This window comes from Aythya ferina (genome assembly GCF_964211825.1).
Source record: "Aythya ferina genome assembly, chromosome: 6".
NCBI lineage: Eukaryota > Metazoa > Chordata > Aves > Anseriformes > Anatidae > Aythya > Aythya ferina.
Genome location: NC_140303.1, coordinates 11,077,985 through 11,093,267, shown reverse-complemented (window position 1 = coordinate 11,093,267; position 15,283 = coordinate 11,077,985). Strand labels below are relative to the sequence as shown.

Below are 15,283 nucleotides of genomic sequence, written 5' to 3'. Positions count from 1 at the left end.
ACCTATTTTGCCGATATAAAAACAAACAGGATTTTTAAATTATTCCTGTGTTGAAAGCATTTAAAGCAGACATTGTTTTTTCAAGCCTTCCCAACGTTTTTTTTAAGACGGTTCCCCAAATTTTTAACGCAAATATCAGGAGTACATTCTGACCACCAGAAGACGAAAATATTTTGATAAATAATTTTGCTGGAACTTTTATAAATTTAAAAGAAAAAAAAAAAAAAAAAGGTCTCGTAAAATATACTTTCACAGAGGCAGCTTTTTGTGGAAAAATTTTGTTGTAAAAAAAAAGCCCATTGATTTTTCACGCCGTTTTTTGGACTGCTGCTAGGGGATGAAAGCTGCTCCTATTTATTTATAAACAGGTGCACGCATGTACGAGCAGCTTCACCCCTGCCTCCTGCTCCACGCAGCCTCGTCTGGCTGCATCTCAAGGCCAGCTGGGTTTTAGCAGGCTGTAGCAAAGCAGGAGTTGTGTTTGCTGACAAAACCAGCATGGACATACCTGGAGGTTCCTGCTGGGAGTCGGTAGATGAGATGCTACAGCGGTGATGGAAGCAGGGGGGCTGCAGTTCCCTGGGGAGCACGGCTCGGGGTGGGGGCTGCAGTGCCCTCCCCGTGCACCTGGGGCTGCGGGAGGAGTCACGGCCCCTTTGAAGCCGGATTACAGCTGTGCAAATAATTAAACTTCGCTTCGCTGGCTGAACTTGAAAACACGGGATTTTGTTTCAGATCCATCCAAAAGGTGTAAAATTGGAGAAGGCCGAAACCCAGAACTCATCCGCTCCCCATCTGGGGTCGAAGACAAAGCCACATTCAGCCCCCAGAAGATAAAATGTTATTTTAAATGCATATTTTTAGTCCACAAGGCCACCAAAAACTAGATGGGAGAGATGGTCCTCCAGATCTGGTGCCTCTTCGGCCATGAGCTGCATTCAGCAAATGGGTTACATGTTTACAGGTGTGCTAAGGAACACAAAAACCATACAGTCCTTGAAGTGGTCCTGCTGAAATTACACAGCAGATGCCCTTTTGGAGAAGGGAACGGGCCAATTCAGAGCTAGATGCCAGGAACTGCTGGTTTCAGTGGCTCCTGCCCTTTTTTCCCTGCAACATAAGAGCTGGGAACCTGCCTCTTGCTGCTCATGCCGCAACCATGCAGAACAAAGTTTGCTGCTCACATCTTTACTACCAGGATTATCTCCAGCCCACATGGCTGAGGTCTTGTGGCAGGATTGGGGTGATACGGGGCAGGTGGAAGATGAGAACTAGCAGAGGCACCTGTGCAAACATCACCTCGCATCCCCTGGTGCTGCTGTCGTGGGCTGATGGGGCACAGCTCCGGCTGTTATCCCAGCCAGCAGCCCGCATATACGTCTCCTTAAAATAGGCTGCACATAAAGCAAACCTGGCATGCTTTGGCATATAAAGCTGCACTTAATGAAGAAGTGGTTTAAAAAAAGCCCAGCTGTTGCCAAGAATATTTCACCAAATCAGGAGAGGCGCTGGGCCAAGCTCTTTGCTGTGCCAGACGCGCTCATGCTCGGCTCCTTTTCGGGTGACTCAACGGCACAAACGTGCTCCAGCCCCAGGCTGAGCGCAGAGGGTGGAGGAAACACAGTCTGCTCCACCACCAGGACGCAGGCACTGGGAGCCTGTGCCCGGCTTTAGTGGCCTTGGATGGGGACCTGGCTGTGTTGGCACTCCCAGCACACGCTTCTCTTCCTTACCAACATCTCTGTGCTGCTTTTGGAGCCCAGGAGATCTTCCCCAAACCTTTCTCCATCATCTCCTCAGATGTGAGCCTGGTGACCTGAAGTCCAACCTCTCCCATATGTTTTCTTGTTCGTTTTCTGTTTCCTGGTGCAGAACGGCCCCCAGAGTCACATCCCATGTTTTTCGTCCCTGCAGACCTAGCTCCAACAGTGAGAACGAGACCATTTAATTGCTTATCTTTCATACATTTCAGTCAAAGCTTTGCTATTACATTGGAAACCACTTTTCCCTTAGCTGTTCAACCAGATTTATAACAGGCTTCAGCCACCTGGTATTTCTCTGTCTTGCCCATACAACAGAACAGAGAGGGACATAATAGAAGTCCGTAATAAAAGCCTTAGGGGCAGTGCTGTTTGGAAATGGGTGATTTAAGGTCTAGGCCAGCCATCCAGCTCCTGAACTGCTGAGGATTGAACAGAAGTGGCCTTGCACTCAGCAGCTGAAACAAGACACGGGGAAAGGCCCCAGGGCAGAGGTGATGGATGGGAGAAGCAGCAGGCACAAGGCACAGGACCTCACTCTGCCTCTGCTCTGATGTGCTTGGAGACCAGCTGCACCTAACCTAACTCAGGCTGGAAGAGGTTCCCCATCCCCAGCCACCATGCCGAGGGTAGCAATAAGACTGCAATAAGAACTGAAGGGTCTTGGGGCACACAAGCCCATGCCAGCTCTGACACAACACGTAGCAGTGACTCCAGCTGCTCAGGCATCCTTCAGGCAGGAGTTATCCCCGTTGGCAGTGCCAGCAGGCGCTCCGAGGCTGAATCCTGCTCTGCTGAAGAGGTGCGAGGCTCATTTTGCATGCAGTAGATTTCCAGTCCGCCCGAGTGTTATGGGACAGCCCTGCCACCACCACGGTGTGCAGCTGGAGCGTGCTGCCCTCCTTGAACTGACGGGCCGGTCAACGTTACACAGCAACACACACCAAAAATGCAAATGTGCCTGTGGTTCTTGGAAGCCTAATAAAGTTCAGCTTCCTAATAGCATAACACAAACAAATAGCAGATTATTCAGTGCATCATCCGTGGCATTTATTAACATTAGCTCACCCCTACTCATTGGCTGCTTTTCGGAGTAGCCATCAGCAGAGATTTATTTCCTTCCAAAATGATTTCTCCCCTCATCAGTCAGAAGGGACCTATGTGGAAGTCATCTTCTGGAAAAATACAGTAAAAAAAAGTAATCTATCCCTAAATTGCTCCTTTTCAACACAGCCTGAATTACAGTAGCTTTTAACAGCGGAGCAGAATAGCCCAACATACAAGGCTTCCTTTCTGTCGCAGGAGAGCCTGAGACAGAAAGTTAGAGCTCCGTGTTTACATCCTCTTGGAGCCGGATGGCTGGTTTTCTTCTCTCACCAAATATGTGTGTCTGGCCCGCCTCCAGTGCCCCAGCGGTGCTGCTGCCATACCTTGCTGTCTCCCCCAAAAAAAAATAAAATAAATAAAGGTTGTTTTTCCTAATGTGTTTCACCACTTGGTCACTGCTCAGCCTGTGAGCTGCAGATGCCGGCATCGTTCCCTCTGCTGACGGGTCGTAACACCTTCAGCAGGGAAACTGCTGCGGATGAACCTGCTGCTAAACGGGGCAAAAGGTGTCACCTTCTCCCTAAATCCCTTAAATCCCGCTCCTCTCCAGGCTCAGAACGTTGCTGATGAAGGACTCGAGCAAAGGGCTTCCCGTTGGCATCAGTACGAGCTGAAACAGCTACGAACGTAAGCTTCGCTTGCCTCTACCAAGAGGTGTGAGCTTCTGTGCATGGAATTTTGCACTTCTCGATCCAAGCTCGTCAGCCCTGCTCTCTATTTCTGGAAGCTTTCAGAAACATTCCAGGGAGTGCCCTTCCTGGGCTTGTGTTCCTGTAAGGCACCTTTACATCCAGCTGCTCGAGAGACGAGGACAACAAATAAACAGAACTGCAACGTTGGGGAGCTTCAGCACGTCAATCACGCCAAGTGGCTCAGGCAGAAGGCTATAATCACAATTATGATAGACTTCCCCCAACCCAGAGATGGCAGCTCTGATTTTTATGAGGTTGCCTGAGCTGTTTGCAAGGAACATGGCCTTGTTAAGCCAGGAAATCTGCCAGCACATGGCTGGGTTCATGCTCAGTCAAAGCGCCGTGTCCATGTCATGTATTTTCTCGGGGCCTGCGAGCGTGTCCTAAGCCTGGTGAAGCAGAAAAAGGCATCTTTCCAAGGACTTCATGGATTTGAGTTAGGCTTTAAACACATGCAAAAGCTACTGCCATTGGTGTTGCTCTTGGAACATCTCTTTTCCTTAACATCAATCACAGGGAAACGGTTACTTGGCCACGCCACCTGCAGCTCTCTACCAGAGTTCATCGCTGCCTTCCTGACACTTTCCTGCTAAATCGGTGGCGATAATGCAACTATAATTCGGATGTCACAATCATCCAAAGCTTAATCAACACCTTTCACAGAGCAACAGTCCCACCAGGGACCCCAAATCAAGAGGGACTTCATTTTACACACCCACGTGAGTTGGGGCAGGTCTCCAAAGCAGCGATCCGTGCAGAGAGGTACCCATTTCCATTAGTCATGACCACACTGAAGTTACGGCTAACGCAGCACCCCCATAGGGAGTCCCCTATGTCCTTTCCCCACATCCCCGAGGATGAATCACTCTGTAAAATGAGACAAGCAGGGCAAGCACAGGAACACTTTTTCTGAAGATACACCAAAAGGTCATCTATACAGGTGCAGCTGATTTGTGTGCGTTAATCAGAGACATTTGCTGGTCACAGGCTGCCCGTTTCACCTGCCTGTAACATAAAAGCCTGGTAAGCTTCATGGGAAGGGCGGGCATCCCTGTGAGTCTCAAAATTAGTATTTACACAAAGCAAGGCTACTTCAAATAGTGAGTTATGGAAGTTATCAATAATAAATTTGATATTATCAAATCGCCAAAGCAAAAGTCAGTCTGTATCTCCGGCAAAGAATGGAGAAGAAGCCAAGAGCATTTTGCTTCCCACTGACAGCAGCCCTAAAAGAAAGCCCAGACCCTTCAGTTTGGCCTCCTGTTTCCCTCGAGCTGAAGGGCAGAAGCTGAGCGTTCAGCAGGCACTTGAAAGAAGTAACTGCAAGGTAACTTCTAAGGAAGGAAAGGACATGAAAAATGGATGATGGAAGCAAAGATGAGGAAAGACGCACTTCTAATGGCAGCAGAGCACCAGGAGGCAATGCATAAGCTAGCAGGGGAGGGTACCGTGATCAGCAAGTGTTATTTCTCCACTTACAGAACCATCATCTGTGCAGTGGGAACGTCGAGGCAGCCCCAGGTACATCAGCTCATGTCCAAGCTGTGATGAGGATACCCTCGCGTTGCACTGTAGTTTCTCAAAGACACCCTCAAACTCTCTGCAAGACAGAAGGTCCCAGTCTGTTTGGGTCAGCGAGCCACAGCCACATCTTGCTGTTTGGGAAACCTTTGTACCCCTTTATTATGAAACTTTAAATAGAAAATGCCAGAACTGATGCAGTCCCATGGAGCTGCAGCTCAGCTTTTCCCAGGGACCAGATAATGTCATTTTCCCCTCAGCAGGACCTCTGGGACCAGCCACTCCCCCATTTTCCTAACAAATGGCCTGGGTTCACAGCTAATTCCCATCACTCCCCGAAGCAGCTCAGGATCCTACATACCCCGAGTTCCTGCATGCACATATTTAATTTAAACAAGTGCTAAGTGCCAAGCAGCAGCTGAGTCAAACAACTTTCCCCAGCTACTCAAGAGGGACAAAGTGCACACAATCACACATGTGCTCTGTTAATTGGGACGTCCCAAACGATATGTTGCCTTGATGACTGATTAAAAAGGCACCGCAGACCTCTTGGACTCCCAGACCTGCAGAAACAGGGCATCCTCAGCTCCATAGGAGGCATATCTTGAAAGCGTTGCACGTCAGGATATCTTGATAGGCAGGAGGGAATATTTTTGGGCAGGAATCATAATTCTTTCCTGACTGCTAACATCTGTTTGCTAAAGCCTACAGAACTTCCCTGGAGTTTTGAGGTTTAAAAACATTGCTTGAAGATGACATACTAAATATTACGAAAATGTGCTTCGTGATCCACACCCAAAACCCCCCAAAGAACATTTCATATTTTCAGACTTTGGTCAACAAAACTTTTAGACTGTTTTTAGTTCCTTAAATGATGGGTGTTTAATTAAAAGCGAGCCCGTGTACCAGAGCTGAGAGGGAACTAGACAGCCATAAACCCACAAGGACAACTTTGAACTAGACTACGATGGGAAAATACTGGCTATGTCCAACCCCCCCATCCTACTGAGAACTGGGGCCATTTGTAACCGCTCACCGAGCCACCACGTATAGGTAAACAAGCAGGAGACGGACATTTTCCTGCTCAGACACCCTCTGAAGGGCTGCAATGACACGGTATGGTCCTGTAAACTTAGGGGGCTGAGTTCATCTGTCAGGATAGCTGTGTCTTACGATCTGATAGCACATTGCTGAGCTTCTGCAGCCATCACTCCTTTTCCCAGAGCACTACTTAGTGACACCAATCTCCCACAGTGGTTTTTCTGCACTAACTTAACTAACTTTTCTTACTCTTCTCCTCCCCCTGAAACCAATCCTGTCCACAGTCGTGACTTAGGAAGCTCCCCAGCAGCCCCTTTATCCCTCCACGTGACATTTGGTCACTGAATGCCCTGCTGAGATGGATGGACCTACTGTTCCTAAGAACACAAGCAGGAACTTGCACCTCTACAAATGCAGGAGCGTACAAGCCCTGGTGAAGAAAGGGGCCTTTGCAAGTAGCTAGAGAAAGCTACTCCTTTCTGAAGGCAGAGCATAAAGATTGACATTCAGGTCTGCTTAGATACAGGTGATCTCTGGAAAGATCCATAAGGATCCATATTTCTCCTTAACATGCGTGAGAGTAAGACATCCAAGCATCTTTTGGGATCTAGCCCTCATTGTCTTTCGAAAAAAATGAAGCCCAGGATAAAAAGGAAAGGCTAGAAATCCAAATGGTGCCTCACGGGGATTGGTTTAGGATAATTCTGCAAAAGCATAGCCAGGCTTCCAGCCCCAGCCCACTGCAATGGGGACTTTTACCTGTTTTGGAGGACTTGCAGGGATCAGACTGCCGGACCATCCAAGCCCAGTCACCTCCCTCCTCTTGCAGCCAGCTACACAAGGAAGCACGTGAGGACAGGCACTTAGCAACACCTCCCATTATTCTCTCAATTTTTTGGCAATGCATGGCTCAGATTTCTTGAGCCAGAGTCCATGTGCTTAAACAGACCCTTTTTTTTTTTTTTTTAAATAATTCCCAAGATATCTTCTTTCCGGCAATTTCTCTAACGCCTTTTTTTGGATTTCAGTAGTTGCTTGGCAAGTTTTAGCAATGACTTCTGCACTTGACTTCATATGTTATGTGACAAGATACCTCCTCTCACTTGTTTTGAGGGATCTAGCTAATAATTTGGTGCCTCTGCTTTTGGAACTGCAAGCAAATAAACCTTCCCTACTGACCTTGTCCCTGCAGGTCATGGAGCTGAAAGACAGTTTCTTCTTGTTCATCTCTCCCACACAAAGAAATAACACCTACCTCTCGTACAGAGGCCGTTCCAGACCATTCATCTATTTTGTCATTCATTTTTTTAAATTCTTTGCTTTATTTTATATCTCCTTTGAGTATTCAATATCACATGCAGCTCTGACACAAAGGATGTACTAAGGGTCTGTACATTGCCCTAAGTTTTATTCTTTTTTTCCCGTCCTAGCAATCCTTAACATTTGATCTTTTTCTTCCCCCAGCTGAGTTGCTATTTCCATGTGATCACCTTTTACCCAAGAAGGCTTTCAAAACACCCCCACTCGGTCCCTCCTCAGGCTCAGGAACTGGCAGAGCATCTCAGCCATGTGCTGTGAGCAAACCCAACTTGTCAAGACCAAGATACAAAAACAGCCCCTGCAGTCTGACAGCCCAAAGGACAGAGCGGGACTTGATCCTTTAAGCAGGCAGTGGGCAAACATCAGCTTGGCTGTAACGCGTGTTTATACATATATAATGTATATGTTTATATATATGCATAGAGACATTTTTAATAAAGTCGCTTGGACTTTATTTTTAGGCCAGCAGACAGCCGCAGAGGAGAAGGCCTGGGCTTTGGCAGCGATCCAGCCGTGCACATTTTCAGCATCTGGCATGCTAACGAGGCCGGCTCTATTAAAATGAGCTCCTTACCACGCCGCTGTGCCAGCTCCCTGAAAAGGCAGCCAGAGAGCACTTAACGTAGCCCTCTTCGTAAAAAGATGAAAGGCCAGCTGAAATACCTGTTAGAGCATCTCTCTGAGGTCACTTTCAGGATCAGAAACACTTGGAGCTAGCGCATGCGAAGCTGGCGGCGGGGACTTGCTGAAATTTGTAGGTGGTACGGAGAGAAATCAGAACCAGCCCCTTAATGAAGGCAGCTCACGCTCTGGGATAGCTCAGCGCCATCGCTAGCACTCTGCTGGGTTTCTCTCCTAATGATGTCTCAGCAATCCTCACGCTAGACATAAGTGGCACAGACTGCCTGGGAAGAGCATCCGGCTAAGTACCGGGCTGAGGTTCTCGTTGAGCTCAGCCCTGCTGTAGGCGTGCCCTTCCAGCACTGATCTCCACAGGTAACTTGCACCCCTCGGTCTCTTCAGGTTTTGACACTCAGGCTCTCTCCACAAATGCAGATCTTTGATTTGCCTGGGGCTTTCTTGCTGTAAAAGAGACCTCATTTCTCCTATTTTACTCCAACTCTTTCTTGACTTTGCCCGTTTAAGGCAAAAGATCTCAAGTGGGGAGGATTCTCAGATGCCCTTAAACTCAGATTTCAGTATTGGCTGGGCTAAAAAAAACTAAAACCACTGTCTAATATGTTCAGAACACAGTAATTACTGCAACAACGGGCAGCAGCATAAAGCCTTAAGTTAGACCAACACAGACAGCCAATATAAAACATGGTGTTATGAGTAAATAAACCATTCTGTCACTTTCTGAAACCTCTGAAATCCACCTGGTCATTAAGCCCATGATCAGCTATGTTTTTTGCTTATTGTGATTTTGCCTAAAAATATTCATTTAGTGAATGTCAGAACCTATCAGTCCTCTCAATTCACCTCTCAAGCCTGAACTCAAAGCCTGAGCATTTTCAGTCTATTCGGAGCCTTTACATTTTGCCCAGCTGTTTAACAGACATTACGAGACATTAATTACAAGTTAGAAAAATCAGAAGAGAAATAGTTTGGGGGAAAAAAAGACTTTTTGGAATGTAAGTTTTAAAGGAAATATTTTTTTTAAGGAAGAATTTTATTTATTTAACCATTTTGACTAGATTCAAAGACACAGGAAAACAAGACTGGGCTCCTTTTCTCTAACAAAAGAGATAATTCTGACAGGATCTACTCTGCCTGCTGTTGGGACCTTCTTCTGTCCCCCCAATATTTATGTCCTTTTCCTATCAGGACACCCTGGTCCAATTAAAATCAGAGTCCTCAGCTCTGACAGCCGATGTATAAGTGATGTGGCCAAGCGTGCTCCTATAAAGACCTCTCAGCTCACAGCCAGCTTTGTGGTTCTTCATCCCCACTTCTCACCCCCACTAAGTGAAAAAAAAAAATCACACCACAAACAGTGCAACAAGTAAAAAGGAAAATAAATCCTTTGCCTTGCCTAGGCATGCTCTGAATAAGTGGCCAGCTTCCCTGTCATCTTACCTTGTAAAGCCTGGGGCCCAGGTTACTCAGGTCACCACCTGCCTTTCCTATTCTAGTCTGAAAGTGAAAAATTAAATCCTTCATAGCCAAGCACTGAGCATAGCCCTCTCAGCTCAGAGCTTCTGAAAATACTGGCTCTCTACCTGCCCTCACCATCCTCATCCATGAGAGAAGGCAACACAAAGAGTGTCTGGTTCCAGCCACCACAGCGCTCCTAAAACAGGAGGGAGCAAAAAGCATCCTGCAAACCGACCATAGCTACTCAGCTTCAGAGCAGCTCTTTCTCTGCCTGTGTGGAATATGCTGAAGGCATTTGCTGTAAGGGATAGTGGTATGCTACAGCTCAGTGTGTAATTACAGACCTGAGAAAAGGCCTCAGAAAAAGAGGCGGCTTCCGTCTTACAGCCCCAGAGACAAGAGCACGTTTCTCCCACAGAGCTACAGCAAAAGGTTAAGTCAGTTTTACTAATGCCTTCCCAAACTCCATTTCCAATCACTTTGACAGTAACTCTCGAACCTTCACCCCAGCACCAAGACAGCCATCAGGCACGATAAATATTAGCTTTTTTAATGAAATCTGAAAACTGGGTCTGTCTAGACAGGAAAGGATGAGTAATCAAGCTCCCCGATCAATCCAGCTGCACAGGTTTGCACGGGTATTTGTTTTAGCCAGCATTTCACTTCTTACTGGCAAGTTCCACCTTACGCTGCTGGTCCTATTATTTGGTTTAATTTTCTAACCCCCGGCTTTCGAGGCCCCTAATGAGAGGTCCCTTCACTTCCACTGGTGATGCCTTCCAGCTCCGCACGCCTCCTGTTTCTGCTGGGCTAGAGAACAGAGGAAAATCTTTCCTAAGTAGTCCGAGCCTGCTCTGCTGAGTTACCTAAACGCATGCCTCGGGCACAAGGAGCCCTGCTGAAGTCGGTAGGGCAGGCGTATGCAGAAGCCTGTGCACTGAAGGATTTGTGTGACTGCAAGGCTAAGACACAACCACAAATGACACAGAACCGGTGATCTTGAACCGCCACCTACCAGCAGGAAGAGCTGTGGCGGTGGGAGAAGTCATTAATGAGTTCGTCAGATTAAATTGATGGGTCTGGGCTAGAGGGGTGAGTTCAGCCCTACCTTAAATCATCGATGACCAGAGGTCCCAGGCTGCTGACTGGCATGTTTTCAGCTGAGACCAGGGCACTATCAAGGCCTTTTCAATTTTACTCATCTGTTCATCCTGAAAACTAATTGGTATAGATACTGTACTTGTGTTACAACCTAAAAGCCATACTCTAAATGAACGAGGCAAAGGAAAATTGCTTTTGTCAGAGGTAACCACATTAGATCAAGGTCATACAACATAGCTGTGCTCTTAATTCCCCACTAGCTCGGATTTTAAGTCATTAGGGCTTTCAGTGCAACTCCACCACAGCCATTAAAATGTAACAGATTGAACACAAACAGGGAGCCAAGTGCATATAAAAGATGCAATTGCCCTTTGTAGTGAAAAAGAAGTCAAAATGGTTGCTGAAGGCCTTGGGCTAAGCCACTGCAGGCAGGAACCTGCTCCAGCAGGACCCCTGTGCCATGTGTCAGTCTGTGGGACCTGTGCACATCAGATCCCCCATCAGCTTAGCCAGATCCGTGGCATTAGCTGCTCTTTGGGATGTGGTGAGCTCTCATTTTTCAAAACTCAGAATAAAGGAATATTCTCTGGGGGGAAGGGAAACCTCAGCCTTCAAAACGCTTGAGCAGAAGCTCAGGATATCCTCAGTCACCAGACTTTGATCCTTTCTTTGCTTTCAGATTTGCTTTCCACTATAAAGAAAATCAATCAGCAGAGGTTTCCAGAGGCACCTCAAGCCCCTAGATAATCAGTGGCTTCAGGAATTTGATGCAATTAACTACTGCTCTCAAGGCATACAAGAGGCTCAACTTGTTTTGCCTTCAGCCACTTACGGGTCCCCCCATCTCTGCCATCCCTGTTCACAACCCTGAATTTCACCGGGGTGTCCCCGCGTGTGGCTGTCTGCCAGCTCCCCGCAGACAGAGGGGGAAGGCGCAGGTCTCAAAGCAGCAGCTCGTGTTCCCCAGGCTGCTGCTACACCTCCCTTTCACCAAAAGGTCTCAGCTCCTGAGCGCTTTGGTTCCCAGAATGGGACTGGCTCAGAGTGGGTGGCCACACTCAAAAAGCAAAACCAAGGTGATGTTTTTTCATGCAAGTGCATGCGATACATGCCTGCGTTACACAAGTGTCCCTACGTTATGTAAGATGGTTGGACTTGATGTTCTTAAGGGGCTTTTTCCAACCCAAACGAGATTCTGAGTTCCAGACCTTCCCCTCTATTATTTGTGGAATCAGGCTATCCAGTATCTGCAGATATTTGGACAACATCCCAGCTCCCCAAAGCTTCAGCACAATGGAGCTTTTGTCTGGGAACTCATTACGAAGTTTATTATTAATTGCTCAGACGCGTCAGTCACCCAGCTGAGGTGTAGAGCCCATTCCCAAGGGCAGAGGTGCCTAGTCGCCCCTGGAGCCCCTCTCACCACTGAGCTGCCTGTAGGAAGCACGAAAAGCACAAAAGCAAATCCAGATTTGCCCACCTACCTGCCTGGTGGGCTTCAGTGTATTATGGGATAGCATCTTGCCCATGCCAGTGGTGAAAACCTACAAGTTTGTGCAGAAAGCCAGCAGCCAACAACTCACATTCCGCAGCTAGCTGTTGGAAAAGGACTTTGGCTCTGACAAGCAGAGGAAATGGAAGAGCCCAGCTCTGCCTTTATCTGGGGCTCACTCGTCTCAGTCTGCGGTAGGTTTGAAGCCAGCGAGCCAGTTTGGACAGCAGAGCGCTCGGGTTTGTCAGCTATGGTGGGTTTAGACTGGACTTGAGCAGGATTTGAGATGAGAACAGCTAGGAGAAAGCGAGTGGCCAGATAAAAAGCTTTCTCTGGAGGGGTTCCAGTACTGCCACCTATGCAAACTGAGCCCTGGCACAAAATCTGGAAAAATAGTTGGCTTGGATTTGTCATATGTTTCCTCGGCGCGGTGGGAAGTCTGTAACTATAGCAAGTACTATTATCATCTCCCCTTCAAATAGAGCATCCAGCCCCATTTAGTTTTGTCCGCAGTGACAAACAGCAGCTCAAAATGCAGCCTTGGCTAGGGCAGCACCCGGTAGATGTGGAGGACCCCGTGTCACACCACCCACGTGAACGAGCGCTGCCAGCCCTGAGCAGCCAGCAGCCCCAAAGCTAACAAAGGTTGGCGCACAGCAACCTACAGACCTCCCCACTGCCAGTGTCTTCCCGGATGAATTCAGCCACATTAAGTCCTTTTACCTACTGAGAAAAACGCTCAAGTTGCTGCAATTCTTTTAGATCCATTGCTACATCCAATACAATTTCTGCACATTCCCCCCCATAAGTATATACACATATATATCAACGTGTAGCTTCCTTTAGGGACACCCTCTTCAAAAAAACCTGTTGGCAATACAAGAAAACTTATTCCTTACCCATTCTGAGCAGGTTTGTTTGTTTGATAAGCAAACAATCTACCATTTCATCCTTTTTTTGGCAGTTCTAGTGTTTTTTCTTGCAATGTACCACCACAGTAAGGGCAGCCTGGTGCCTTGCCCACTGCACGAAACAGAATGGGGTTTGTGATCTCTGCTGCTTTCAGCAACCTTGGTCTCCTGTGACTGTGAGCTTTGGTACTTTAAGACAAAAGTCATGGCGATACAAAAAAAAGGCTTAAGGTAGCTGAAGAGAGCTAAAAGGTCCCATGCTGGTAATAGGGCATCTTCTGGGCTCTATTGATCACACCGAGCTTTTCAAGTAGCAGAAGACACACACGTGCATTTGTCATGGAAACCTGCACTGAAATAACCAAAAAGTGAGCCTGAAGATGAATAGCTAGCTCTGTGGATGAGTAAATTAATTGGCAATGCCCACATGAGAGCACAGACGAAAGTGAAATGCTGTTTTCACAGGGACACCGAGGTATCCACACAGCATTAGAGCAACACTGCTGGACCACCTCTGTGGTCAAGGGCAAGCTGGAGAGACAAGGATGCAAATTCCTCTGCCCCTTGGCTTTCTGAACATAAGCACAATTGACATTATTTTATTACGAGACCAGGGTGGGAACTAAGGGAAATGAAGGATGCCTGGTAGAGGCAGACTTTCCACCCCTCAAACCACACGTTTCAGAGTGAGCATTAAAAATAGGCAGTTCCTACCCACACAAACCTAGCGCCAGAGCTGGAGGAGTTTGGGACAAAGGGCAAGCTGGAGCTAGGTTACGGTTCGGTTATGCATCTATGGGGACTTTGAGGCTTTTGAAAAAGCAAGGTACTATTTATACAAACCAATTTGGTTCGAACTCACCTGCCTGTGTGTAAGTGTGAAGAGCTGGCTGCTGGGTTGGATGCAAACCTCTTCACATGGTACAGGTAGTGTAAAAGGGATCTGTTCAACGACCCTTCCTAAAAGCACGCAGAAAGACCGGGTTAGATCATTAAACCCCCCAAAAGTTCCTGGTATCGACATGTTGAAATATTGATAAATTAGAAGCGTTACCAAGTATTTCAGCCAACATTTCTGTCCACACAATGGCTGAGTGTGTGCAACAAGGATCTCTGGTAGGTTCTGGTGGCTCTGCCCTCCTCCAGCACTGCAGAGCTGTTAACAGCACCATTGCAGCAGTTCTTTGTTAATGGAGAGAAAACCACCAAAACATGCTAGTAGGCTTAGTTAAGATCATGTAAAACAATACTGAAGCTTAAGTGATGAAAAAGTTGTGATTAATAGGAAAAAGAGGGTAAAAATTATCACAGACAATTGAATCAATTACAGAACTCATCTGGTGCTGATAACTCAGTTATTTAGCCACACGAGAAATAACAATAAACTGCTAGAGTTTATTGTTAAATGGTGGATGAGCAGCTATGATCTCTACTACAGCATCCAGATGAAGGATATTTCAGTAAGCACCATTTGATTTAGGACCTGAAGTCTCATCTTCCTAGACTAAATTATGTACCTGTAGGCAGGGGCAGACACCTGAACAGATTACAGAGCAAAGGACCAGGTTAAGAGCTACCCTAGGCACTTAAGGACATGTAGACAGTGATTTAAAAGCAACCTCTTTTTTTCCCTTAAAGACCAAGGGATTCTTAATACATCCAGAGCTTCAGTTTTAACATGATGCTATGGAGATGGGAGCTGGAAAGCCTGCAGCACCTCCTCCTCCCCACCAGCAACACAGTTGGACCTGTAAACTCGCACAGCCCTGGCTCCATCCCTTCCCAGGTAAGCACAAAGAAGATAACTCCTCAGCTCTTGGCTGGGCAGACCTCGTAGATGCTCACATCAAGACCTTACAACACCTTGAATGCACCACAGCAGATGAAGGCAAGGAGCAGAGGTAGCATCCACAATGCCTACAGCCAAAAGAAGCCACAACCACACAACCATCTCCATTTCCTGGCTCCTGCCTCGCTCCAGCTATTCACCCCCTCTGAAATATTGCTGCTCCTCGGGATTCACTGGTATTTTACAGCTCCTTAATTTACAAAAAGCTCAGAGAGATATGAAACAGGTCAAGGATTTATCAGTAGCTTATGTAGAAACCTTTCACCAGCAGCACCTCAACCTCACAGCTATCTTTATATACCTGCACCTGCATTTGGCCTGCAGCAAAATAGGTCCAAATAGGTCCCGTTTTGCAAAAGGCACATCTGAAATAATTTCTGCCATGCCAGCTG

General features: G+C 47.1%; 1 protein-coding gene across 5 annotated transcripts in view; it reads right to left on the bottom strand.

Annotated features, from left to right (window-relative positions):
* LOC311438923 (uncharacterized protein) overlaps window positions 1-15,283 on the bottom strand; it is a 52,805-nt gene that overhangs the window by 18,142 nt on the left and 19,380 nt on the right. Inside the window, exons 3-5 of one of the 5 annotated variants that reach the window (XR_014694434.1) lie at window positions 13,905-14,002; window positions 4,275-4,426; window positions 509-3,948 (exon numbers count right to left, since the gene is read on the bottom strand). The exons of 1 other annotated variant lie outside the window; for it this stretch is intronic. Coding sequence is in view for 1 of the 4 variants with exons in the window: in XM_084523964.1 (XP_084380090.1) it covers window positions 3,888-3,948; window positions 4,275-4,426; window positions 13,905-14,002 (311 nt within the window). In the remaining 3 variants the exon portion in view is untranslated. Of the gene's footprint in view, window positions 1-276; window positions 4,565-13,904; window positions 14,003-15,283 lie in introns of those variants that run through there. 3 more of the 5 variants (XR_014694435.1, XM_084523964.1, XR_014694433.1) reach the window with 3 other exon arrangements.